General features: G+C 54.3%; 1 protein-coding gene across 1 annotated transcript; it reads left to right on the top strand.

Moving 5' to 3' along the window:
• Window positions 1-2,666: 2,666 nt before the first annotated feature.
• LOC144947829 (opsin-5-like) lies at window positions 2,667-24,831 on the top strand. The gene is made up of 7 exons (XM_078877180.1): window positions 2,667-2,754; window positions 8,965-9,121; window positions 14,663-14,782; window positions 18,981-19,151; window positions 19,934-20,277; window positions 21,537-21,784; window positions 24,678-24,831. Exons 2-7 carry the CDS (start codon window positions 8,989-8,991, stop codon window positions 24,829-24,831), a joined length of 1,170 nt encoding a protein of 389 aa, XP_078733306.1. The 5' UTR covers window positions 2,667-2,754; window positions 8,965-8,988.
• Window positions 24,832-25,243: the final 412 nt, after the last annotated feature.

Below are 25,243 nucleotides of genomic sequence, written 5' to 3'. Positions count from 1 at the left end.
CCAACATCATCATCACCTCCATCTTCATCACCTCCATCATCATCATCTCCATCATCATCACCTCCAACATCATCATCTCCATCATCATCACCTCCATCTTCATCACCTCCATCAACATCATCATCACCTCCAACATCATCATCACCTCCAACATCATCATCACCTCCAACATCATCATCACCTCCATCATCATCACCTCCAACATCATCATCTCCATCATTATCACCTCCATCTTCATAACCTCCATCAACATCATCATCACCTCCAACATCATCATCACCTCCAACATCATCATCACCTCCAACATCATCATCACCTCCATCATCATCACCTCCAACATCATCACCTCCATCATCATCACCTCCATCAACATCATCATCACCTCCATCATCATCACCTCCAACATCATCACCTCCAACATCATCATCATCTCCATCATCATCATCACCTCCAACATCATCATCACCTCCAACATCATCATCACCTCCATCATCAACACCTCCATCAACATCATCATTACCTCCATCATCATCACTTCCAACATCATCATCACCTCCATCTTCATCACCTCCATCATCATCATCTCCATCATCATCACCTCCAACATCATCATCATCTCCATCATCATCACCTCCAACATCATCACCTCCAACATCATCATCATCTCCATCATCATCATCACCTCCAACATCATCATCACCTCCAACATCATCACCTCCATCATCATCACCTCCATCAACATCATCATCACCTCCATCATCATCACTTCCAACATCATCATCACCTCCATCTTCATCACCTCCATCATCATCATCATCTCCATCATCATCACCTCCAACATCATCATCACCTCCATCTTCATCACCTCCATCTTCATCACCTCCATCAACATCATCATCACCTCCAACATCATCATCATCTCCATCATCATCACCTCCAACATCATCATCACCTCTATCATCACCACTGCTCTTCGTTTTAACATCTCAAGTGGTGTACCCCCCTTCCCCCCACAGGAGGCTTGATGAGTTGGAGGCAAAAAAGTAACTGAAGAGAGAAGGACGAGGAGGAGACTTGAGGAGGAGGACTCAGGGGGAGGGAGCGAGGGGGAGGAGGGAGTGAGGGGGAGGAGGGAGTGAGGGGGAGGAGGGGAGGGAGTGAGGGGGAGGAAGGAGTGAGGAGGGGGGGAGGGAATGAGGGGGAGGGGGTGGAGAGAGGGAGAGGTGGGGGAGGAAGTGAGGGGGAGCAGGGAGTGAGGGGGAGGAAGTGAGGGGGAGGAGGGAGTGAGGGGGAGGGAGTGAGGGGGAGGAGGGAGTGAGGGGGAGGAGGGGGAGAAAGTGAGGGGGAGGAGGGGGTGAGGGGGAGGAGGGCGTGAGGAAGAAGTGAGGAGGGAGTGAGGGGGGGAGGGAGGGAGTGAGGGGGGGAGGGGGAGGACGAGGGGGAGGAGGGAGTGAGGGGGAGGAGGGAGTGAGGGGGAGGGAGTGAGGGGGAGGAGGGAGTGAGGGGAGGGAGGGGGAGGAGGGAGTGAGGAGGAGGAGGGAGTGGGAGGAGGAGGGGGAGGAGGGAGTGAGGGGGACGAGGGGGAGGGAGTGAGGGGGCGGAAGGAGTGAGGGGGAGGAGTGAGTGAGGGGGAGGAGGGGGAGGGAGTGAGGGGGGGGAGGGGGAGGGAATGAGGGGGGGAGGGGGAGGGAGTGAGGGGGAGTGAGGGGGGGAGGGGGAGGACGAGGGGGAGAAGGGAGTGAGGAGGAGGAGGGAGTGAGGGGGAGGGAGTGAGGAGGAGGAGTGAGGAGGGGGAGGAGGGAGTGAGGGGGAGGAGGGGGAGGGAATGAGGGGGCGGAAGGAGTGAGGGGGAGGAGTGAGTGAGGGGGAGGAGGGGGAGGGAGTGAGGGGGGGGAGGGGGAAGGAATGAGGGGGGGAGGGGGAGGGAGTGAGGGGGAGTGAGGGGGAGAGGGGGAGGACGAGGGGGAGAAGGGAGTGAGGAGGAGGAGGGAGTGAGGGGGAGGGAGTGAGGAGGAGGAGGGAGTGGGGGGAGGAGGGAGTGAGGGGGAGGAGGGAGGAGGGGGAGGAGGGAGTGGGGGGGAGGAGGGAGTGAAGGGGAGGAGGGGGAGGAGGGGGAGGAGGGAGTGGGGAGAGGAGGGAGTGAGGGGGAGGGGGAGGAGGGAGTGAGGGGGAGGAGGGAGTGAGGAGGGAGTGAGGGGAGTGACGGGGAGGAGGGAGTAAGGGGGAGTGAGCGGGTGGAGCGGAGTGAGGAGGGGGAGGGAGTGAGGGGGAGGAGGGGGAGGGAGTGAGGGGGAGGAGGGAGTGAGATTATTTTTTGTTCAATCGCCCCGAGTTAACTTTGCGAATGGAATATATCACCTTGTGCTGAGGGTGAGGTCGGGGCGCAGAGGGTTGGGGGGAGAGAGGTGGGGGCGGAGAGGTGGAGGGGGGAGAGGTGGGGGGGGAGAGGTGGAGGGAGAGGGGTGGGGGCGGAGAGGGTTGGGGGGAGAGAGGTGGGGGCGGAGAGGTGGAGGGGGGAGAGGTGGGGGGGAGAGAGGTGGGGGCGGAGAGAGGTTTGGGAGAGAGGTGGGGGGGAGGTGGGTGGGGGAGATACAAATTGGCAATGGGCCTGCGAGGAGTGGAGCTTTGATGCTCATCCGCGTGCGCAGAGGAGAGGAGAGGGCGCCTCTTCTTCATCTTCGTCACGAGGGCTGCTGGTGTCCGACGCCACGAGGAGTCGGCGTGAGGAAGGATCCCTTGAGCACCTCTCCACACGTGCGTATTCGCGTTGTGCCGCGCGTTTGTTGTCCGACGTTTCAGCCGCACGTGCTGGGAGCGTCTTCAGCAAACCGAGTCGACGTTTCTCTCTACGCCGAGTCGAGCGGCACAAGCGCAACACGACTGTGGCTGTCGCTGCGAAACGTCGGACATCGTGTCCGGTCAACGCGCAGAGCGCCACAGCCCGAAACACCCGTGGGAGAGCAGCGTTTTGCACGTGCGCTAACCACTGCGCCACCGCTCCACTCATACACATCACACAAAGACTGCTGGGGCAAGTGCTGTCAGCGAGCTGTGGAGGCGCGCACTGTGGCACACGCAGGGGGGCTGGGTGGCCAGCACCACGCCGGGCCGCCTTTGTCTCCCCCGGCGGTGATGTTTACACACCGCGTACAGGTACCGATTTGAGGTCGAGTCGACCTACGCGCAGCGAACGGAGGATCGAACTCGGGTGGGCGGCTTCGTGGCCGGCAGTCCGCACACCGCGGGGCGCCCAGACACCCGCGCCGCGTCAATCCACTGCGGGATGAGTGCCTTCCTGAGCGATTGGTTCTTTTCTTGTGTTGTGCTGACCATACTTCACCACGCCGACGAGCCTTGTGTAGGCAGGAGGAGTTGGGGGGGTGGGGGTAGCACAGCACGGCAAATGTTGTCAGCCAGAGAAGCAGCAGCAGCCTATAGCACCTGCTATGCATGGTGGTCGTCCATCCAAGCGTGAGCCAGGCGTTTCAACTCCACCCCTCCCACCCCAGACCACCCCCTCTTTGCGTAGCTTCCGAGAGCTGGTGAGATTCGGACGCGTTCCGGATGATGTGGTCGGAGGCGCGCCGATGTGATTACCCCTCCGATTAGCACGGCTGGCTACGTGCGGTGCGAAAGAAGTTCAACGCAGTAGCATAGACAAGGAAGGGGGGGGGAGTTCTGCTCAGGCTCACGGCTAACATTAGTGGCGAATGATTATTTTCACCGGTCCTTTCCTATTCCCTACGTAGACCCGCAGTGACCAGCGTGGTGAAGTATGGTCCAGCAACGTCAATGAGCAACACGGCGCGGGGAGGGATGCCTTCACCCAGCAGAGTGAGATAAGAGGGGAGAGGTAGGAGAGTGCGGGGAGGGGAGTAGAGTGAGATGAGAGGGAGAGGTAGGAGAGTGCGTGGAGGGGAGTAGAGTGAGATGAGAGGGGAGAGGTAGGAGAGTGCGGGGAGGGGAGTAGAGTGAGATGAGGAGAGGGAGGAGAGAGCGCGGAGGGGAGTAGAGTGAGATGAGAGGGGAAAGGTAGGAGAGTGCGTGGAGGGGAGTAGAGTGAGATGAGAGGGGAGAGGTAGGAGAGTGCGTGGAGGGGAGTAGAGTGAGATGAGAGGGGGAGGTAGGAGAGTGCGTGGAGGAGAGTAGAGTGAGATGAGAGGGGAGAGGTAGGAGAGTGTGTGGAGGGGAGTAGAGTGAGATGAGAGGGGAGAGGTAGGAGAGTACATGGAGGGGAGCAGAGTGAGATGAGAGGAGACGAAATGTGGGATGCTGTACGCGATGTCCTCATCGTTATGCTCGAAGTTCCGTTTCGCACCGCCGCAAATCGTGGAATTTTATGGTCGCGACTTTAACGCGAAATGCAGAAGGTAGAAAGACGTGGATCGTCGTCATCGTCATCATCGTTCTCATCATCATCTCGACAGTTCGAAATGTCTTGGAACGCGTCCAAGCGGGACGAACACCGAGCTGATGGAGCGACGAAGCCCGCTCGCGTCGAGCTGCTCACAAGGATCGTTCCATCGCAGAACCGTGAGAGATGGTCAGCGCTTCGGGGGGGGGGGCCTCCATCCAGCAGTGGATCATAGCCAACGACGATGACGACGACGATGATGATGATGATGATGATAGCGGCGGAATGGGATGTGAGCAGGACACATCCACTGCGATACGGGGTGATGGGCGATGGACGAGACGCAGCCCAAAAAAAACTACGAAATGATGAACGAAGCAAAGTGCCAACTACACCGAGCATCTTCTTGTTTCCACTGATCGTAGAAAAAAAAAGGAGAGAGCGCGTCGAAACGATCAGAATCGGAACATGCATTGATAGTGGAGCAATCTGATGAGCCACCACTCTTGGCCATCTGTGGACCGAGAGATTTTTCAGGGCAGGACCGAGTGAAGTTGACGGCGTGGGGAGGAGGTCTTCATCCAGCAGTGGCTAGACAATGCCCGCTGCTGCTGCTGCTGATTATGATGGTTAAAGGTGAAGATGATGGAACAATCGTGTGGATGAAGACGATACAAAGAGCAAAGGCAAAGATCCCCCGTGTAGCCTTACCAGACTGTTGGGGCAAGTGCTGTTAGCGAGTAGCACCTATGAAGACCGGCACGGTACACGAGGGGGTGGGTGGCCAGCACCACGCCCGGCCGCCTTTGTCTCCCCAGTGGCGATCTCTTACACACCGTCACCGGGTACTCATATGAGGCCGAATCGACCTAGGGGAGGCCCCGGGACCGGTTCAGATAATCGTCACCGGCGTTGGCCGCGAGCGGGAATCCAACTCGGGCCTCCGGGGTTCCGTAGGCGCGGCGCGCTAACCGCTACACTGCCGCTCCCCACACCGCACACGATGCAAAATTCACTCGCACACACACACACACGTGCGTGCGTGCGTGATGATGCCCCGGCTGGTAACCTCGGAGCCTTGCTCGACTGGGTCCAATTCGGGTTGAAATGTCACGGAAATCCCGCGAGGCTCAGGGGGTCACTTCCGCGGCGTTCGTGGTTGGCAGACTTGGGACTTTCGATGAATCGAGCGGTGGTTGAGTTGAATTTTACTTGTATATATTTTTTTCGGTGATGCGTTTACCCGTGTCGAAACGTTGCGCCCCTATCGTGTTTGTGTTTGTTTGTATTGTTTGATGTTGTAACGTCTGTGAAAAAAAGAGCTTTGTAACTCATCGCATTCCTACGCCGGTAAAAAAATATATTAATGGTTCTGATTTCCCAGCCTCCGACGGAGAAAGGGATGATTGACGTTACAGACAGCAAGTCGCAGAGTGGGGTGGTGAGAAAGTGAACGTAATTTTTATGATACCAGGTAAGGCCGTAGCCATGGAGTCAGCATTGGGGGGGACCAAATGTTCCAGGGGGTCTAGAAAGAAAATCTAAATTAGAAAACTCATTTCCTGCCTTTAGTACTAAAAAATGCACTAACACATGGGATGGACTTTTCATTTATCTTCTTACAATAATCTCTATTAATGTATGGTATTACATTGCTCTATTTTTTCTTTTTTACCTTTTCTTGTTTCATTGTATGTAATGGATGAGATTCGGGATTAATAAAGTACAACCATAACCACATTCATATAAGCATAAATCTATTTTAAAGCAGTATATTGGGGGGGGGCATTTTGAGCATATTTTAATATTGGGGGGGGGGGTGTGTGTGTCCCCCCCCCCCCAATATATTATTATAATTACGGCCTTGATACCAGGTAAGTTCCACTGAGCAGTGTAGCTCTTTTTCAGAAGCAACCTGGACATCACGAATGATTTCCCAGTGAAGTGGCTTATCATCATAATCATCATCCCGCGGACATTTATCGCGGCCAAACACTCTAAACGCGTGATGTTGAGCCTCAATGTGGAGGGGAAACCAGGGGGGAGCCTGGTGAAAAACCCACGCGACCACGGGGAGAGACGGAAACTCCAAACTTTCAGGCGTCAGGGTCGGGATCGAACTCACGAACTCCTCTATACCAGGCCGAGGTAGTTCACATTTCGCCACCTTGGCGCGCCGAAGCAACTGCAGGGCTACGCCTTGAGGTCGGTGCCTGCTGTGGCGAGCAGGGGCGCCTGATGCAGGAGACAGAGCGAGACGTGGAGAGAGGGGGGAGAAATGGAGAGAGAGAGGGAGACGTGGAGAGAGGGGGGAGAGAAGTTGAGGGGGGTAAAGCCCTGCCCTGCATCTCTCCGGAGAGACCTCGCTGGAGGCAACTCTACTCCAGCCCGACGTACAACCGCATCGGCGACCTCAGCTGGAGCATCGCCCACGGCACCGTCACCACCAACGCCTCCCTGGCGAGCTTCACCGACACGTGCCCGGAGTGCCGGTTCTGCGGTGAAGTGGAGACGGTGGCGCACCAATACGTGGAGTGCAAGAGCCTGGACTCGCTGTTCAAGGTCCTGAGAAACATCCTCCTAAGGTTTAGCCTCCATTTCTCCCCGACGGATCCCAACATCTTCAGGGGCCGGTCAACGTGCTCATCGGCTACGCCAAGCTCGCTGTGCACAGGGCGAGGAAGGTGGTCGTGGAGGGGAAACGTCCGCCCAGTAGCCTGGGCATCTTCCACGCTCTGGTCGGAGCCCCCAGGGTGTGTGGGCTGGAGTTCCGCCATGCGCGGCTGAGCCACGCCGTGCCGGCCTTCAAGGAGCAGTGGGCGATGGAGGAGGCCGTGTGCTCGGTGGCAGATGACGGGGAGCTCTGCGTGCTGATCTGAGCTACCCGTCGGAGGCCGTAGGACTGCGAGAAGGGCTGCGTGCAGATGCAGCACTTGTCGTAAAAAAGCTATTTAAACAAAAAAACTTCCCCTTTATAGTATTACAAATATTACATATAAAACAGGGGGAACATAGACATGGAGTAGGGAGAGAGGGGGTAGAGAGAGAGGGAAGGGGTGAAAAGGAGGAGAGCAGAGCGTGACATTTTTTGTGAAATCTTTCATTTAAAAAGGGAGGGGGGAACGTAAAGCAAAACATACAAAATAACCGAAATGATGAACGAAGCAAAGTGCCGACTACACCGAGCATCTTCTTGTTTCCTCTGATCGTAAATAAAAGAGAGACGTGGAGAGAGAGAGAGGGGGGGGGAGACGTGGAGATAGAGTTGTGGAGAGAGGGGGGGGGGAAGAAGTGTGTATTTGGAGCGAGAGCTCTGGACTAGTTCGTAAAGGCGCAGGGCTGCAAGTGCTCACCCAGCGGGCGCTGCAGGAGAAAGTGAAACTCTCAGCAGAGCCCCCGGAGTGCGTTGTCAGAGGAGAATGAGGAACGACTTCTCGAAGCTGAGATTCAGAATACCCTTTTAATTCCCTCTGTAGCCCGATAAATATAGCTGCACCCCCCCCCCCCCCCCCCACTGCTGGCTCTGATTAAAATTATCTATTTACTTATTAATGTAGTAAAATCGCCACAAGATGTTTTATTCAGCCAATTAATGACGAGCTGTGTTGTTCACGCGGTAAGAAGAAACCGGAGGCGAGGGAGCAACGCTCTATCCCCCCCCCCCCCCACGTACAGATGAAAGCAACAGATGGCGATGAGTCCACTTCGCTCCATCTCCTAGCCAGCCAGTGGTGTATGTCGCCTTCTTGACACCCCACTGGGTAAAAGGGGAAATCACACCATCAGTGTGTGATCCACCAACCATCGCCTCCTCATCGGACCACAGTCTAATTCGGGCAGCTGCCTCTTTTTACATTTTGGAATTGAAATCATTGCAATGAGATGAGATGTAAGCCGCTTTGAGATGCCGGGGCATTTTAAGCGCCTAATAAATACTGATCCTTATTCTTAACACCGGCAGATAGAGGGGGGGCAGGGTGGTACACAGGGAGAGAGAGGAGCGGTGGGCGATGGAGGAGGCCGTGTGCTCGGTGGCAGATGACGGGGAGCTCTGCATGCAGTTATGAGTTACCCGTCCGGAGGCCGTTGAACTGCGAGAAGGGCTGCGTGCAGAACGAGAGAGAGCGAGAGAGTGAGCGAGAGAAAGACCGAGAGAGTGAGCGAGAGAAAGACCGAGAGAGTGAGCGAGAGAGTGACCGAGAGAGAGAGTGAGCGAGAGAGTGAGAGAGTGAGTGAGCGAGAGAAAGACCGAGAGAGTGAGCGTGAGAGTGACCGAGAGAGTGAGCGAGAGAAAGACCGAGAGAGTGAGCGAGAGAGTGAGTGAGCCAGAGAGTGACCGAGAGAGAGAGTGAGCGAAAGAGTGAGCGAGAGAGTGAGCGAGAGAGTGACCGAGAGAGAGAGTGAGCGAGAGAGTGAGCGAGAGAGAGAGCGAGAGGTGGGGGTTTACATAAAGCAAAGTTATATAAAAAAAAAACCAAATGATGAACGAAGCAAAGTGCCGACTACACCGAGCATCTTCTTGTTTCCACTGATCGTAAAAAAAATAGAGAGGGTGGGGGGGGGCAGGGTGGTAGACGCCTAACAGAGTAGTTGTCTTCTGGGCTTCCTAGGACCCCCCACCCCCCGTCCCCCCGATGGCGAACCAGTCGGACCCCGACTACGACCCCGCGGTCTCAACGCAGCACGACGCCCTCAGCCCGGACCCCTTCCGCTCCAAGCTGTCTCCAGTGGCCGACATGGTGGCTGGCGTCTACCTCACGTCGATATGTAAGCCACCTACCCACCTACCCAACTACCGAACTACCCACCTACCCATCTACCAAACTACCCACCTACCCACCTACCCACCTACCCACCTGCCCACCTACCCACCTATCCATCTACCCACCTACTCACCTACCCACCTACCCAACTACCGAACTACCCACCTACCCAACTACCCACCTACCCACCTACCCATCTACCCACAAACCCACCTACCCACCTACCCAACTACCCACCTACTCACCTACCCACCTACCCACCTGCCCACCTACCCACCTATCCATCTACCCACCTACCCAACTACCCACCTACCCACCTACCCACCTACACAACTACCCACCTACCAAACTACCCACCTACCCAACTACCCAACTACTCACCTACCCACCTACCCAACTACCCAACTACTAACCTACCCACCTACCCAACTACCCACCTACCCAACTACCCAACTACCCACCTACCCACTTACCCAACTACCCAACTACTAACCTACCCACCTACCCAACTACCCACCTACCCAACTACCCAACTACTCACCTACCCAACTACCCAACTACCCACCTGCCCACCTACCCAACTACCCACAAACCCACCTACCCAACTACCCACCTACCCACCGACCCAACTACCCACCTACCACCCTACCCACAAACCCACCTACCCACCTACCAACCTACCCACCTACCCAACTACCCACCTACCCAACTACCCACCTACCCACCTACCCACCTACCTAACTACCCACCTACCCACCTACCCAACTACGCACCTACCCACCTACCCACCTACCTACCTACCTACCCACCTACCCACCTACCCACCTACCCACAAACCCACCTACCCACCTACCCACCTACCCAACTACCCACCTACCCACCTACCCACAAACCCACCTACCCACCTACCCACCAACCCACCTACCCACCTACCCACCTACCCACCTAACCAACTACCCACCTACCCACCTACCCACCTACCCAACTACCCAACTACCCACCTACTCACCTACTCATCTACCCAAGTAGCCACCTACTCAACTACCCACCTACCCACCTACCCACCTACTCAACTACCCAACTGCCCACCTACCCACCCACCAACCCACCTACCCAACTACCCACCTACTCAACTACCCACCTACCCAACTACCCACCTACCCACCCACCCACCAACCCACCTACCCAACTACCCACCTACTCAACTACCCACCTACCCAACTACCCACCTACCCACCTACCCACCTACTCACCTACCCACCTACCCAACTACCCAACTACCCAACTACCCACCCACCAACCCACCTACCCAACTACCCACCTACTCAACTACCAACCTACCCAACTACCCAACTACCCAACTACCCACCTACCCACCTACTCACCTACCCACCTACCCAACTACCCAACTACCCACCTACCCACCTACTCAACTACCCACCTACCCAACTACCCAACTACCCACGGCCACGCCCCCTTCTGGATCCTACCAGAAGGTTCTAGGCTGCATGTCACGTGTCCCGCTCGCCCCCCCCTCGCTACCCTGTCCTGGTCACGTGCCCTCTCGAGTTCACCCAGAGTATCATTCTTTGTATTTTTCGGTGAAGTCAAATTTAGCAATCTTTGGAAGAACGTAATCAACCAGGTGTGGTGTTGACTGTTGTGTTAGCCGACTCTGTGTGTTGTATTGCATTATATTTCTAATATTACTACGTTTGTTTTCTCATTCATTTGTACCTGATGATGGTTGCTTGTGTTGCAATCGAAACGTCGTATTCTATTATTATTTTATTAAATTTCTTTCTACGTGACTTTTCCGAAAGAACCAAAGAGTAATTCCTGCAGTCACGAAAGCTTCGAATCCAGAGTATCATGCCCGGTACGAGAACCATGCCCCCTAGGGGCCCCTTCAATGGCATACACACCCTGGTGCCAGAGAGAAGCCCTAACACGCGTAGTTTCAATAGCTGCGCTAAGCGCCATAGTGACTCAGTATACGTCACTACAGTTACGTCACATAGTTACGTCCCATAGTTACGTCGCATAGTTACGTCCCATAGTTACGTCACATAGTTACGTCCCATAGTTACGTCGCATAGTTACGTCACATAGTTACGTCCCATAGTTACGTCGCATAGTTACGTCCCATAGTTACGTCGCATAGTTACGTCCCATAGTTACGTCTCATAGTTACATCTCTAGGTACGTCACATAGTTACGTCCCATAGTTACGTCACTTAGTTACGTCCCATAGTTACATCTCTAGGTACGTCACTTAGTTACGTCCCATAGTTACGTCACTTAGTTACGTCCCATAGTTACGTCACATAGTTACGTCACATAGTTATGTCCCATAGTTACATCTCTAGGTACGTCACTTAGTTACGTCCCATAGTTACGTCACTTAGTTACGTCCCATAGTTACGTCACATAGTTACGTCACATAGTTACGTCCCATAGTTACATCTCTAGGTACGTCACATAGTTACGTCACATAGTTACGTCCCATAGTTACGTCCCATAGTTACATCACATAGTTACGTCCCATAGTTACATCTCTAGGTACGTCACATAGTTACGTCCCATAGTTACGTCACTTAGTTACGTCACTTAGTTACGCCACTTAGTTACGTCACATAGTTACATCTCTAGTTACGTCATATAGTTACGTCACATAGTTACATCACTTAGTTACGTCCCATAATTACATCTCTAGTTACGTCATATAGTTACGTCCCATAGTTACGTCACATACTTACGTCACATACTTACGTCACATAGTTACATCTCTAGTTACGTCACATAGTTACGTCACATAGTTACGTCCCATAGTTACGTCACATAGTTACGTCACATAGTTACGTCTCTAGTTACGTCACATAGTTACGTCACATAGTTACGTCTCTAGTTACGTCACATAGTTACGTCACATAGTTACGTCCCATAGTTACGTCACATAGTTACATCTCTAGTTACGTCACATAGTTACGTCACATAGTTACGTCCCATAGTTACGTCACATAGTTACGTCACATAGTTACGTCTCTAGTTACGTCACATAGTTACGTCACATAGTTACGTCTCTAGTTACGTCACATAGTTACATCTCTAGTTACGTCACATAGTTACGTCACATAGTTACGTCACATAGTTACGTCACATAGTTACATCTCTAGTTACGTCACATAGTTACGTCACATAGTTACGTCTCTAGTTACGTCACATAGTTACGTCACATAGTTACGTCCCATAGTTACGTCACATAGTTACGTCACATAGTTACGTCCCATAGTTACGTCACATAGTTACGTCACATAGTTACATCCCATAATTACATCTCTAGTTACGTCATATAGTTACGTCACATAGTTACGTTCCATAGTTACGTCACATCGTTACGTCACATCGTTACGTCACTTAGTTACGTCCCATAGTTACGTCCCATAGTTACGTCACATAGTTACATCACATAGTTGCATCTCTAGTTACGTCACATAGTTACGTCACATAGTTACGTCCCATAGTTACGTCACATCGTTACGTCACATCGTTACGTCACATCGTTACGTCACATCGTTACGTCACATCGTTACGTCACATCGTTACGTCACATCGTTACGTCACATCGTTACGTCACATCGTTACGTCACATCGTTACGTCACATCGTTACGTCACATAGTCACTTCGGTTGGGATCTTATCCCCCCACCCACCCCTCCCACCCACCCCCATTGTCATTGATGTTAAGCGCCTGGAGGTGGTTTTGATGCACGGTGCGACATGAGCAGATTCATTATCACGATTACTACGCGTGTGTAACATGTGGTTGTGCTGTGTGTACTGTGTGTACTACATGTGTGCTGTGTGTGCTGTGTGTAGGTGTGTGTAGGTGTGTGTACTACATGTGTGCTGTGTGTGCTGTGTGTAGGTGTGTGTAGGTGTGTGTACTACATGTGTGCTGTGTGTGCTGTGTGTGCTGTGTGTGCTGTGTGTGCTGTGTGTACTGTGTGTACTGTGTGTAGGTGTGTGTGCTGTGTGTACTGTGTGTGCTGTGTGTGCTGTGTGTCGGTGTGTGTGCTGTGTGTACTGTGTGTGCTGTGTGTAGGTGTGTGTGCTGTGTGTACTGTGTGTGCTGTGTGTGCTGTGTGTCGGTGTGTGTGCTGTGTGTACTGTGTGTGCTGTGTGTAGGTGTGTGTAGGTGTGTGTACTACATGTGTGCTGTGTGTGCTGTGTGTGCTGTGTGTCGGTGTGTGTGCTGTGTGTACTGTGTGTAGGTGTGTGTAGGTGTGTGTAGGTGTGTGTAGGTGTGTGTACTACATGTGTGCTGTGTGTGCTGTGTGTCCTGTGTGTCGGTGTGTGTGCTGTGTGTACTGTGTGTACTGTGTGTAGGTGTGTGTAGGTGTGTGTACTACATGTGTACTGTGTGTGCTGTGTGTCGGTGTGTGTGTGCTGTGTGTACTGTGTGTGCTGTGTGTAGGTGTGTGTAGGTGTGTGTACTACATGTGTGCTGTGTGTACTGTGTGTACTGTGTGTGCTGTGTGTAGGTGTGTGTAGGTGTGTGTACTACATGTGTGCTGTGTGTACTGTGTGTAATGTGTGTGCTGTGTGTAGGTGTGTTTGTGTACTATATGTGTACTGCGTGTGCTGTGTGTAGGTGTGTGTAGGTGTGTGTACTACATGTGTACTGTGTGCTGTGTGTAGGTGTGGGTGCTCTATGTGTATTGTATGTACTCTATGTGTACTGTGTGTGCTGTGTGTAGGTGTGTGTAGGTGTGTGTGCTGTGTGTGCTGTGTGTAGGTGTGTGTAGGTGTGTGTGCTGTGTGTAGGTGTGTGTAGGTGTGTGTAGGTGTGTGTGCTGTGTGTAGGTGTGTGTAGGTGTGTGTGCTGTGTGTAGGTGTGTGTAGGTGTGTGTGCTGTGTGTAGGTGTGTGTAGGTGTGTGTGCTGTGTGTGCTGTGTGTAGGTGTGTGTAGGTGTGTGTAGGTGTGTGTGCTGTGTGTGCTGTGTGTAGGTGTGTGTGCTATGTGTAGGTGTGTGTAGGTGTGTGTGCTGTGTGTGCTGTGTGTAGGTGTGTGTAGGTGTGTGTAGGTGTGTGTGCTGTGTGTGCTGTGTGTAGGTGTGTGTGCTATGTGTAGGTGTGTGTAGGTGTGTGTACTCTATGTGTGCCGTGTGTGCTGTGTGTAGGTGTGTGTAGGTGTGTGTACTCTATGTGTGCTGTGTGTGCTGTGTGTGCTGTGTGTAGGTGTGTGTACTCTATGTGTGCTGTGTGTGCTGTGTGTGCTGTGTGTAGGTGTGTGTAAGTGTGTGTAGGTGTGTGTAGGTGTGTGTGCTCTATGTGTGCTGCGTGTGCTGTGTGTAGGTGTGTGTAAGTGTGTGTAGGTGTGTGTGCTCTATGTGTGCTGCGTGTGCTGTGTGTAGGTGTGTGTAAGTGTGTGTAGGTGTGTGTGCTCTATGTGTGCTGCGTGTGCTGTGTGTAGGTGTGTGTAGGTGTGTGTAGGTGTGTGTAGGTGTGTGTGCTCTATGTGTGCTGCGTGTGCTGTGTGTAGGTGTGCTGTCTCTGCTGGGTAACGGGCTGGTGCTCACGCAATGCCTCATGCGCAAACGCAAACTCAAGCCGGCGGAGATCATCACTGTCAACCTGGCCATCTCTGACTTCTGTCTCTCCGGTGAGATTCGGGGATCCCCCTGTGTGTGTGTACGTATCCTGTATGTGTGTGTACGTATCCGTGTGTGTGTGTACGTATCCGTGTATGTGTGTGTGTACGTATCCTGTGTGTTTGTACGTATCCGTGTACGTGTGTGTGTACGTATCTGTGTGTGTGTACGTATCTGTGTGTGTGTACGTATCCTGTGTGTGTACGTATCCTGTGTGTGTACGTATCCTGTATGTGTGTGTACGTATCCTGTGTGTGTACGTATCCGTGTGTGTGTACGTATCCGTGTGTGTGTGTACGTATCTGTGTGTGTGTACGTATCCGTGTGTGTATGTGTACGTATCCTGTGTGTGTACGTATCCTATGTGTGTGTGTGTACGTATCCGTGTATGTGTGTGTACGTATCCGTGTATGTGTGTGTACGTATCCTGTGTGTGTACGTATCCGTGTATGTGTGTGTACGTATCCGTGTATGTGTGTGTACGTATCCTGTGTGTGTACGTATCTGTGTGTGTGTGTGTACGTATCCTGTATGTGTGTGTACGTATCCGTGTGTGTGTGTACATATCCGTGTATGTGTGTGTACGTATCCTGTGTGTGTGTGTACGTATCCGTGTGTGTGTGTACGTATCCGTGTGTGTGTGTACATATCCGTGTATGTGTGTGTGTACGTATCCTGTATGTGTGTGTACGTATCCGTGTATGTGTGTGTATATATGTGTGTATTTACGGGTGGCTAAAGCACAGCAAGTTGGTACAGTAGGGGGCACAGGTGGTGCATCAGCCAGTCATCTCGGTCATCTCGGTCAGTCGACCCGTGGCACCTGCTGGGTCTGCCCCGTGACCTCCTGCCAGCGGGCGTTCGACACTTCACGTGGCCTCAAGGTGCACTTGGCCTGGCACAAGCGTCGTGGTGACGTCACCGCCACTTAGTGGCGAATGGCAGTTGTTGTTGTTGTTTACGTCCGGCAAAACAATCCCCTACCTCCTCGTGGTGCCGGACGGGCAACACCGTCATGGGGAGTGCTGTGGGGAGCGGGGAGACCCAATTCGGATTCACCTTCTCCCCTCATGACGTATGTAACCACCACAGCGGCCAAATGGGGGCTCTGGACTGGTGCGAGAGGCTGGTAACCCCTCCACCTTCAATGAATTACCACTAAGCCACGACCTTCATGATGGTGAGCGGGCTCGGGTAAAACTACGTGGCCGGGAGTCAGAGCCATTCCCTGTACACCTTGGGGTGCGACAGGGATGTCTTCTTTGTCCCACATTATTTAACATCTATTTTGACCGCGTAGTTCGTGAAGCCTTCAATAGCTGTACCGGAGGAATTTCCATTTGGTACAGATATAATGGGAGGCTGATCGATGCCCGGGTGCGGTCAAGGGATGGCTCCCTATTGCTCAACCACGTTATGTATGCCGATGATCTGGCAATTGCTGCTCACTCAGAGGAGGAGTTGGAGGCGCTGCTGCTCAACCTGGAGCTTGCCACCGAGAGGTGGGGCCTTACCATCAGCCCCACCAAAACTAAGCACCTGCCTGGGTATTTTGTACCATCGGACATTCCACCCCCACAACTCCCAATTGGTGATAGGGCAGTTGTGGAGAGAGTGGAGAGTTTCCCACACCTTGGCACCATGCTCATGACCGGCTCCAGTTTAACAGCAGATGTCTCACTCTGAATCAGCCGACCGGCATTATCTTTTCATCGGTTGCGTAACGCTGTGTGGAAGCTACCTGGTCTATCACTCCGCACGAAGCTTCAGGTCTTCTCGGCCACGGTCATTCCCTCCCTTCTCTACGCTTGCGAAACGTGGCACCCCCTAATGGAACATCTTTGCCGGTTAGAAAGATTTAGGCTGGCCTACCTACGATCCATCCTGGGTTTAACCAGGCTGGATTGTGTGAGGAGCTCACAAATCCTTGAAAGATGTGGACAAAGTCCCATCGGTGAGCTCTTTCGGCAGGCAAGGCTGCGCTGGCTGGGTCATGTAGCCCGCATGCCCAGCCACAGCATGCCTAAACAGCTTTTGTTCGGCCGGATCGAGGGGGCTAAACGGGCGCGGCACGGGCTAGAGAAGAGATGGAGTGATGTGGTACAGGAGGATGTGGAGCTGAGTGGACTTGCCGATGACTGGTACCAGCGGTGTCAAGATCGGCCTCTGTGGAGGAAGCTCGTGAATGACGCTACTGGCCAGTTGGAGGCAGTCGCCCTCCAACAACAACATAGGGTGGAAGGAGCTACGCTCACAACAACGAGCGGAGCGCCGGGTGGCTAAAGCACAGCAAGTTGGCACAGTAGGGGGCACAGGTGGTGCATCAGCCAGTCATCTCGGTCATCTCAGTCAGTCGACCCGTGGCACCTGGGTCTGCCCCGTGACCTCCTGCCAGCGGACGTTCGACACTTCACGTGGCCTCAATGTGCACATGGCCTGGCACAAGCGTCGTGGGGACGTCACCGCCACTTAGTGGCGAATGGCGGTTGTTGTTGTTGTGTGTGTAAGTGTGTGTGTGTGTAAGTATCCGTGTGTGTGTGTAAGTATCCGTGTGTGTGTAAGAATCCGTGTGTGTATGTGTAGGTATCCGTGTGTGTGTGTAAGTATCCGTGTGTGTGTGTAAGTGTCCGTGTGTGTAAGTATCCCTGTGTGTGTGTAAGTGTCCGTGTGTGTATGTGTAGGTATCCGTGTGTGTGTGTAAGTATCCGTGTGTGTGTGTGTGTAAGTATCCCTGTGTGTGTGTAAGTGTCCGTGTGTGTGTGTAAGTATCCGTGTGTGTGTGTGTGTGTGTAAGTGTCCGTGTGTGTGTAAGTACCCGTGCGTGTGTGCGTGTGTGTAAGTATCCGTGTGTGCGTGTGTGTAAGTATCCGTGTGTGTGTAAGTATCCGTGTAAGTATCCGTGTGTGTGTGTAAGTATCCGTGTGTGTGTGTGTAAGTATCCGTGTGTGTGTAAGTATCCCTGTGTGTGTGTGTAAGTATCCCTGTGTGTGTGTGTAAGTATCCCTGTGTGTGTGTGTAAGTATCCGTGTGTGTGTGTGTAAGTATCCGTGTGTGTGTGTGTAAGTATCCGTGTGTGTGTGTGTAAGTATCCGTGTGTGTGTGTGTAAGTATCCGTGTGTGTGTGTAAGTATCCGTGTGTGTGTGTGTGTAAGTATCCGTGTGTGTGTGTGTGTGTAAGTATCCGTGTGTGTGTCTGTGTGTAAGTATCCGTGTGTGTGTGTGTAAGTATCCGTGTGTGTGTGTGTGTGTAAGTATCCGTGTGTGTGTGTGTAAGTATCCGTGTGTGTATAAGTATCTGTGTGTGTGTGTGTAAGTATCCCTGTGTGTGTGTGTGTAAGTATCCGTGTGTGTGTGTGTGTGTAAATTTTCGTGTGTGTGTGTAAGTATCCGTGTGTGTGTGTGTGTGTAAGTATCCGTGTGTGTGTGTGTGTAAATTTTCGTGTGTGTGTGTAAGTATCCGTGTGTGTGTGTGTGTAAATTTTCGTGTGTGTGTGTAAGTATCCGTGTGTGTGTGTGTAAGTATCCGTGTGTGTGTGTGTAAGTATCCGTGTGTGTGTGTGTAAGTATCCGTGTGTGTGTGTGTGTAAATTTTCGTGTGTGTGTGTAAGTATCCGTGTGTGTGTGTGTGTGTGTAAATTTTCGTGTGTGTGTGTAAGTATCCGTGTGTGTGTGTGTAAGTATCCGTGTGTGTGTGTGTAAGTATCCGTGTGTGTGTGTGTAAGTATCCGTGTGTGTGTGTGTAAGTATCCGTGTGTGTGTGTGTAAGTATCCGTGTGTGTGTAAGTATCCGTGTGTGTGTGTGTGTGTAAGTATCCGTGTGTGTGTCTGTGTGTAAGTATCCGTGTGTGTGTGTGTAAGTATCCGTGTGTGTGTGTGTAAGTATCCGTGTGTGTATAAGTATCTGTGTGTGTGTGTGTAAGTATCCCTGTGTGTGTGTGTGTAAGTATCCGTGTGTGTGTGTAAGTATCCGTGTGTGTGTGTGTGTGTAAGTATCCGTGTGTGTGTGTGTGTAAATTTTCGTGTGTGTGTGTAAGTATCCGTGTGTGTGTGTGTAAGTATCCGTGTGTGTGTGTGTGTAAATTTTCGTGTGTGTGTGTAAGTATCCGTGTGTGTGTGTGTGTGTAAATTTTCGTGTGTGTGTGTAAGTATCCGTGTGTGTGTGTGTAAGTATCCGTGTGTGTGCCCCCATACCCCACCACCCCCTTGAAGTGGTGGGGAAGCCGTTCTCGGCGGCCTCGAGCTTCGCCCACAAGTGGCTCTTCGGCGGTGCCGGCTGCCGCTGGTACGGCTTCACGGGGTTCTTCTTCGGCTGCGGCAGCCTCGGCACCCTCACCATGGTCAGCTTCGAGCGCTACCTCAAGATCTGCCACATCGCCTACAGTACGAGCCGCACCGACACCATCAGAGTCGCCCTTCACTCCACCGATCATGTCACCTCTCAGCCGTCCACCGTGACACCGCTTCAGCTGTCACCTTTCACCTTTCACCTCTCACCTGTCACCTCTCACCTTTCACCTCTCACCTTTCACCTGTCACCTATCACCTCTCACCTGCCACCCCCCACCTGACACCCCCCACCTCTCGCCCCCCCACCTCTCGCCCCCCACCTCTCACCCCCCACCTCTCACCCCCCACCTGACACCCCCCACCTCTCACCCCTCACCTGACACCCCCCACCTCTCACCCCCACCTCTCACCCCCCACCTCTCACCCCCCACCTCTCATTCCCCACCTGACACCCCCCACCTGACACCCCCCACCTCTCACCCCCCACCTGACACCCCCCACCTCTCACCCCCCACCTCTCACCACCCACCTGACACCCCCCACCTCTCACCCCCCACCTGACACCCCCCACCTGCCACCCCCCACCTCTCACCCCCCACCTGACACCCCCCACCTCTCACCCCCCACCTGACACCCCCCACCTGCCACCCCCCACCTCTCACCCCTCACCTGACACCCCCCACCTCTCACCCCCACCTCTCACCCCCCACCTCTCACCCCCCACCTCTCATTCCCCACCTGACACCCCCCACCTGACACCCCCCACCTCTCACCCCCCACCTGACACCCCCCACCTGACACCCCCCACCTCTCACCCCCCACCTCTCACCACCCACCCCCCACCTCTCCCCTGTCCACTGTGACCCCCGCCCCAGGCACGTGGGTGCGACGCCGCCACGCGTTCCTCTGCGTGCTCGCCGTGTGGTCGTACGCCGCCTTCTGGGCCACGATGCCGCTGCTGGGCTGGGGCAGCTACGCGCCGGAGCCCTTCGGGACGTCGTGCACCCTCGACTGGTGGCTGGCGCAGTCGTCGGCGGCGGGCCGCTCGTTCGTGCTCTGCATGCTCGTCTTCTGCCTGCTGCTGCCCGCCGCCGCCATTCTCTTCGCGTACGCGCGCATCGTGGGCGCCGTGCGTCGCAGCGCGCGTGACCTCGCCCACTTCGAGCGGCGCGCGCGGGGCGGTGGAGGAGGAGTTGCACTCGAGCTGCGCATCACCAAGGTGGTGGCGGTCGTGGTGGCTGTGGTGGTGGTGGTGGTGGTGGAGCGGGAGATTGGTGGTGGTGGTGGCGGTGGTGGTGGTGGTGCGGGAGGGTGGTGGTGGTGGTGGCGGTGGTGGTGGTGGAGCGGGAGATTGGTGGTGGTGGTGGCGGTGGTGGTGGTGGTGGAGCGGGAGGGTGGTGGGGGTGCTGATGATTGGTGGTGGTGGTGGTGGTGGCGAGTGGATGGTGGGGGTGATAATGATGATGTATGGGGAAGGTGGTAGTGGTGCTCATGATGGGTGGTGGTGGTTGCGAGTGGATGGTGGGGGTGATGATAGGGAGGGGTGTCGGTGGTGGTGGTGGTGGTGGTGTTGGTGAGTGGCGGTGGTGAGTGGTGATGATGATTGGTGGCGGTGGTGGTGGTGGTGAGTGGCGGTGGTGATGATGATGGAGGGGGAGCGTGGTGGTGCTGATGATGGGTGGTTGGTGGTGGTGTTGGTGAGTGAATGGTGGGGGTGAGGATGATGATGATGATGGATGGGGAAGGTGGTAGTGGTGTTCATGATGGGTGGTGGTGGTGGTGGTGGCGAGTGGACGGTGGGGGTGATGATAGGGAGGGGTGTCGGTGGTGGTGTTGGTGAGTGGCGGTGGTGGTGTTGGTGAGTGGTGATGATGATGATGATGGAGGGGGAGCGTGATAGTGCTGATGATGGGTGGTTGGTGGTGGTGTTGGTGAGTGAATGGTGGGGGTGATGATGATGATGGATGGGGAAGATGGTAGTGGTGCTCATGATGGGTGGTGGTGGTGGTGGATGTGTGGTGGTGCTGCTGATGATCATGATGGAGGGTGGTGGTGCTGATGATTGGTGACGGTGAGTGAATGGTGGGGGTGATGATGATAATGGAGGGGGGGAGGTAGTGGTGATGATGAGTGGGAGGGTGGTGATAGTGGTGATGTTTATTTGTGATGATGATGGAAAGCACCACCGCTTCTTGAACTCTCCCTCTACGCAACTCCAACTCCAACTGTCACTCTACCCCTGATTGCAACTTCTACCCCAACCCCTACCCCAACCCAAATCTCTACCCCAACCTCTACTCCAATCTCTACCCCAACCCAAGTCTCTACCCCAACCTCTACTCCAATCTCTACCCCAACCCAAATCTCTACCCCAAACTCTACTCCAACCTCTACCCAACCCCAACCTCTACCCCCATCCCCTCGAACTCCCCCCCCCCCCCCACCCTCGTTCCCCACCGTGTGCCCACGTGATTGCAGGTGGCGATGATGATCTGCGCTGGCTTCTTACTCGCCTGGATTCCGTACGCCGTGGTGAGCGTCTGGTCGGCGTTCGGCGCCCCCGACTCGGTCCCCGTCGCAGTGTCCTTGGTGCCCACAATGTTCGCCAAGTCGGCCGCGATGTACAACCCGCTCATCTACCAGCTGCTCTCACGACGCGGGAGTGGGGCGCACTGCTGCTGCTGCTGCCGCTGCCGCAAGGCTCGGAGCACGCTCAGGAGGCCCAGGTAGATCCAGGGCGCCCCGGGTAGATCAAGGGGACCCAAGTAGCTCAAGGAGATCCAGGTAGCTCCACCTTGGAATTCCCTCCCAGCGTCTTTTTCTCCCAAGCTCTGACCGTGACACTCTTGATCGATTCCACAAACGCGGTGCATCCTGAAACCGTGGTAACCGTGACAGTGCCGTTCGTTGCTGGCCGTTTAACGATTTGTGTCAAACACGTGTTAAACATCTCCTAGCCACCACGTGAAACACGTGTTTAACTTGGTGGCTAGGGGATGTTAACTACATCGCCTGGTGTGCAGGAAGTCGTGGGTTCGATCCCGACCCTGACGACGCCTGCTGTATATTTGGAGTTTGCGTGTCTCCCTCATCATCATCACGGTGGCTATGAGATGTTGACTACCTCGCCTGGTATGCAGGAGGTCGTGGGTTCGATCCCGACCCTGACGACGCCTGCTGTATATTTGGAGTTTGCGTGTCTCCCTCATCATCATCACGGTGGCTATGAGATGTTGACTACCTCGCCTGGTATACTGGAGGGCGTGGGTTCGATCCCGACCCTGACGCCTGCTGCTGTATATTTGGAGTATGCGGTGTCTCTTTCTCTCCCCCATGGTCGCGTGGATTTTTCTCCGGGTCCTCCGGGTTTTCCCTGCACATTTAAAATAAACGTCACGCGTTTGGAGTATTTGGCTGCTATCACATTTCCACGTGATGATGATCAAATGCCGCTTCGTTGGGCTATCACTTGTGGCCAGGTCGCTGTATAGCTCAGTGAACCTTACCTGGTAAAATGAAACTAAGTTTAGTAATAGGTGAGTGAAATCACAACCCCCCTTCTCTGCCCCTCCCCACCGACCCCTCCCCCCAGGGTTACTTATGTGGGGGCAAAGGTAGATCGTGTCACAGGGTTCGTCTGCCAGATATCGTAGTTAATTAACTACCACTAACCTATGATGTAAACAACTTATTAAGCTTGTGCCGGAGGACCCGGAGAGACAAGCGTCTATGACGTCTCCTGGCCAAACCCCATTTGGCGGAGCCAGGAGACTGAATCCTCACCCTCGGGGCTCCTCCAGAAACAACAAAAAGCCACTTCGGATAGCTACGTGGAATGTTCGAACGCTCACTGCGGAGGAGAGGCTGCCACTCCTCTGTCAGGAGCTGGACCGGAACCGCCTGGATATCTGTGGTATTCAGGAAGTCTGGTGGACCGGTTTTGGCTTCTGCCACTATGAGGGGTGGACTGTCCTCTACTCGGGGCAGGAGACTGCCAGACAACAGGGAGTGGCTCTTCTTCTGAACAAAAGAATGAAGGGGGCGTAGGAGCGTGGTGGTGAGGTGTGGGAAGCTGTAAGCCCCAGGCAACTTTGGGCTCGCCTTCCCATCAACGAGCGGCGATGAGTGGTGGTTATGGTTACTTATGCCCCCACCGAAGACGAACATCCGTAGATGGATGCAGGCAAGGCCGATGAGTCAGATGCCTTCTATGACCTCCCGTCACAGGTGCTGGCTAAAGTGGCCCCTTGGGACAGAGTCATCTTGTTGGTTGACTTCAATGCCCGAGTTGGTTATGATGCTAGCACCAGGTCTGGAGTGATTGGAAGACATGGGCCAGATCAGCTCAATAACAACGGTTGCTAGATTGTTGTGCAGCCCATCATTAAATACTTTTGAAGAATTAAAAAAATCTGGGAGCAAAGAATCGCGGTACTGCAATGCGTGTTGATGCGCTGCCCTCTGCCGCCTCTGCTGCATGCTACTGCCCTCTGCTTCCTGCTACTGCCCTCTGCTGCATGCTACTGCCCTCTGCTGCCAGCCTCTGCTGCCCGCTAACGCCTTTTGCTGCCCTCCTCTGCTGCTCGCTACTGCCCCCTACTAGCCTCCGCTTGCCCTCTTCTGCCAGCTTCTGCCGTCTACTGCTGCGCTGCTGCCCGCTGCTGCCCTCTGCTGCTCGCCACTGCCCGCCACTAAGCCCAGCATTATTAAGTGGCAGCAGCAGCAGGCTGTGAGAGCGTGCTCTGTGTGTGCATCGTCGTTGTCGCCGTGCTCCCTGGCGCTCAAGAGGCTCCTGCCAAGTGTCGGCAACGAAGGGTCGACGACCGAGATACATTCATAATTCGTGAATTGGTTCGTTAACGCATTAATGTATTTGGTTAATTAATTGCTTCATGAACTGATTCCTTGCAACTTTGTCAAATTAGATGCCCGGCACGCGCCCGTTGCCTTTCGCGTTTCGAATGGCGTCACGTGATCTTGAACGTCCACCGACGAAGCAGATTTAGCACGTGCGTTGTGTTGCTGCTGCTGCTGCTGTTGTCTTCGTGGTGAACGCCACACAGAGCAGCATTGACCAGGGCCGGCCCTGCTGGATACGAACCGCGAGGCGCCTCTGGGGCCGTCCATAAATGACGTCACGCACCTAGGGGTGGGGGGGGGTCAGACATTTGTGACGATGTGTGACGAGGGAGGGGGGGTTGAGAAATGTGACGTCACATCAAAATGCGCAACTTCAAATACATATAGACAACACGTTCTACTTAATTAAATAGACTTTTTAATAAATGTTTTTTCCTACAACATCAGTAAAAAATCGTCCAAAATCGCGTGACGTCATTTATGGACGGCCCCTCTGCCGGAACAACGAGCGGCAAACCGCGCCGCTGTCAAACTCCTGCGGACCCCGTAGCAGCTGCCTGCGAAGCACACCGGCCCATGCATTCATTCATTCCTTTATTCATTCCTTTATTCATTCATTCCTCGCTGCCCCCCCCCGTCGCGATGTTTGTCCTTCGCGTGGCCTCTCATTGCTTCGTTCATTCATTCCTTCCTCGCCCCCCCCCGCCCACCGACACGATGTTTGTCCTTCGCTCTCCCTCTCATTCATTCGCTCGCCAGGCTCGGCAGTTCGAGTCACGTGTCAGAGGCGCAGGGAGAGGGGGGCCGTGACTCCAACGTCGGGAGGGGGGCGGATTCGGGGGTCCCCTTGTGCGGGGGGGGGGCCGCGGTGAGCGGCACTGTGACCCCCGTGACGAGCCCCGCTTCGTGCTGAAAAGAATGTGTGGGGGGTGGTGGTGGGGGGTGGTGGGGTGTGGGAGGGTGGTGGTGGGGTGGTGGTGGTTGGGGTGGTGGTGGTGGTGGGGTGGTGGGTGGGGTGGTGGGTGGGATGGTGGGTGGGGTGGTGGGTGGGATGGTGGGTGGGGTGGTGGGTGGGATGGTGGGTGGGATGGTGGGTGGGGTGGTGGGGAGGGTGGTGGGGAGGGTGGTGGTGGGTGGGGTGGTGGTGGGTGGGGTGGTGGGTGGGATGGTGGGTGGGGTTGGCGTGGAAGTCTTCATCTCACCGGGGGATTGTCGAGGTCTTCTGTTGTGGAGGAAGAGTGGAGGAGGCGGCGAAGGAGGGGGTGACGAGGAGGAGGAGGTGGTGGGCAGGACAATGTCGTCGTGAAGACTCGACGGCGAACCGT

Source organism: Lampetra fluviatilis, chromosome 47 (assembly GCF_964198595.1).
Source record: "Lampetra fluviatilis chromosome 47, kcLamFluv1.1, whole genome shotgun sequence".
In the NCBI taxonomy this organism is placed as follows: domain Eukaryota; kingdom Metazoa; phylum Chordata; class Hyperoartia; order Petromyzontiformes; family Petromyzontidae; genus Lampetra; species Lampetra fluviatilis.
The sequence above is the reverse complement of the archived record's forward strand: the minus strand, read 5'-3'. Positions and strand labels throughout refer to the sequence as shown.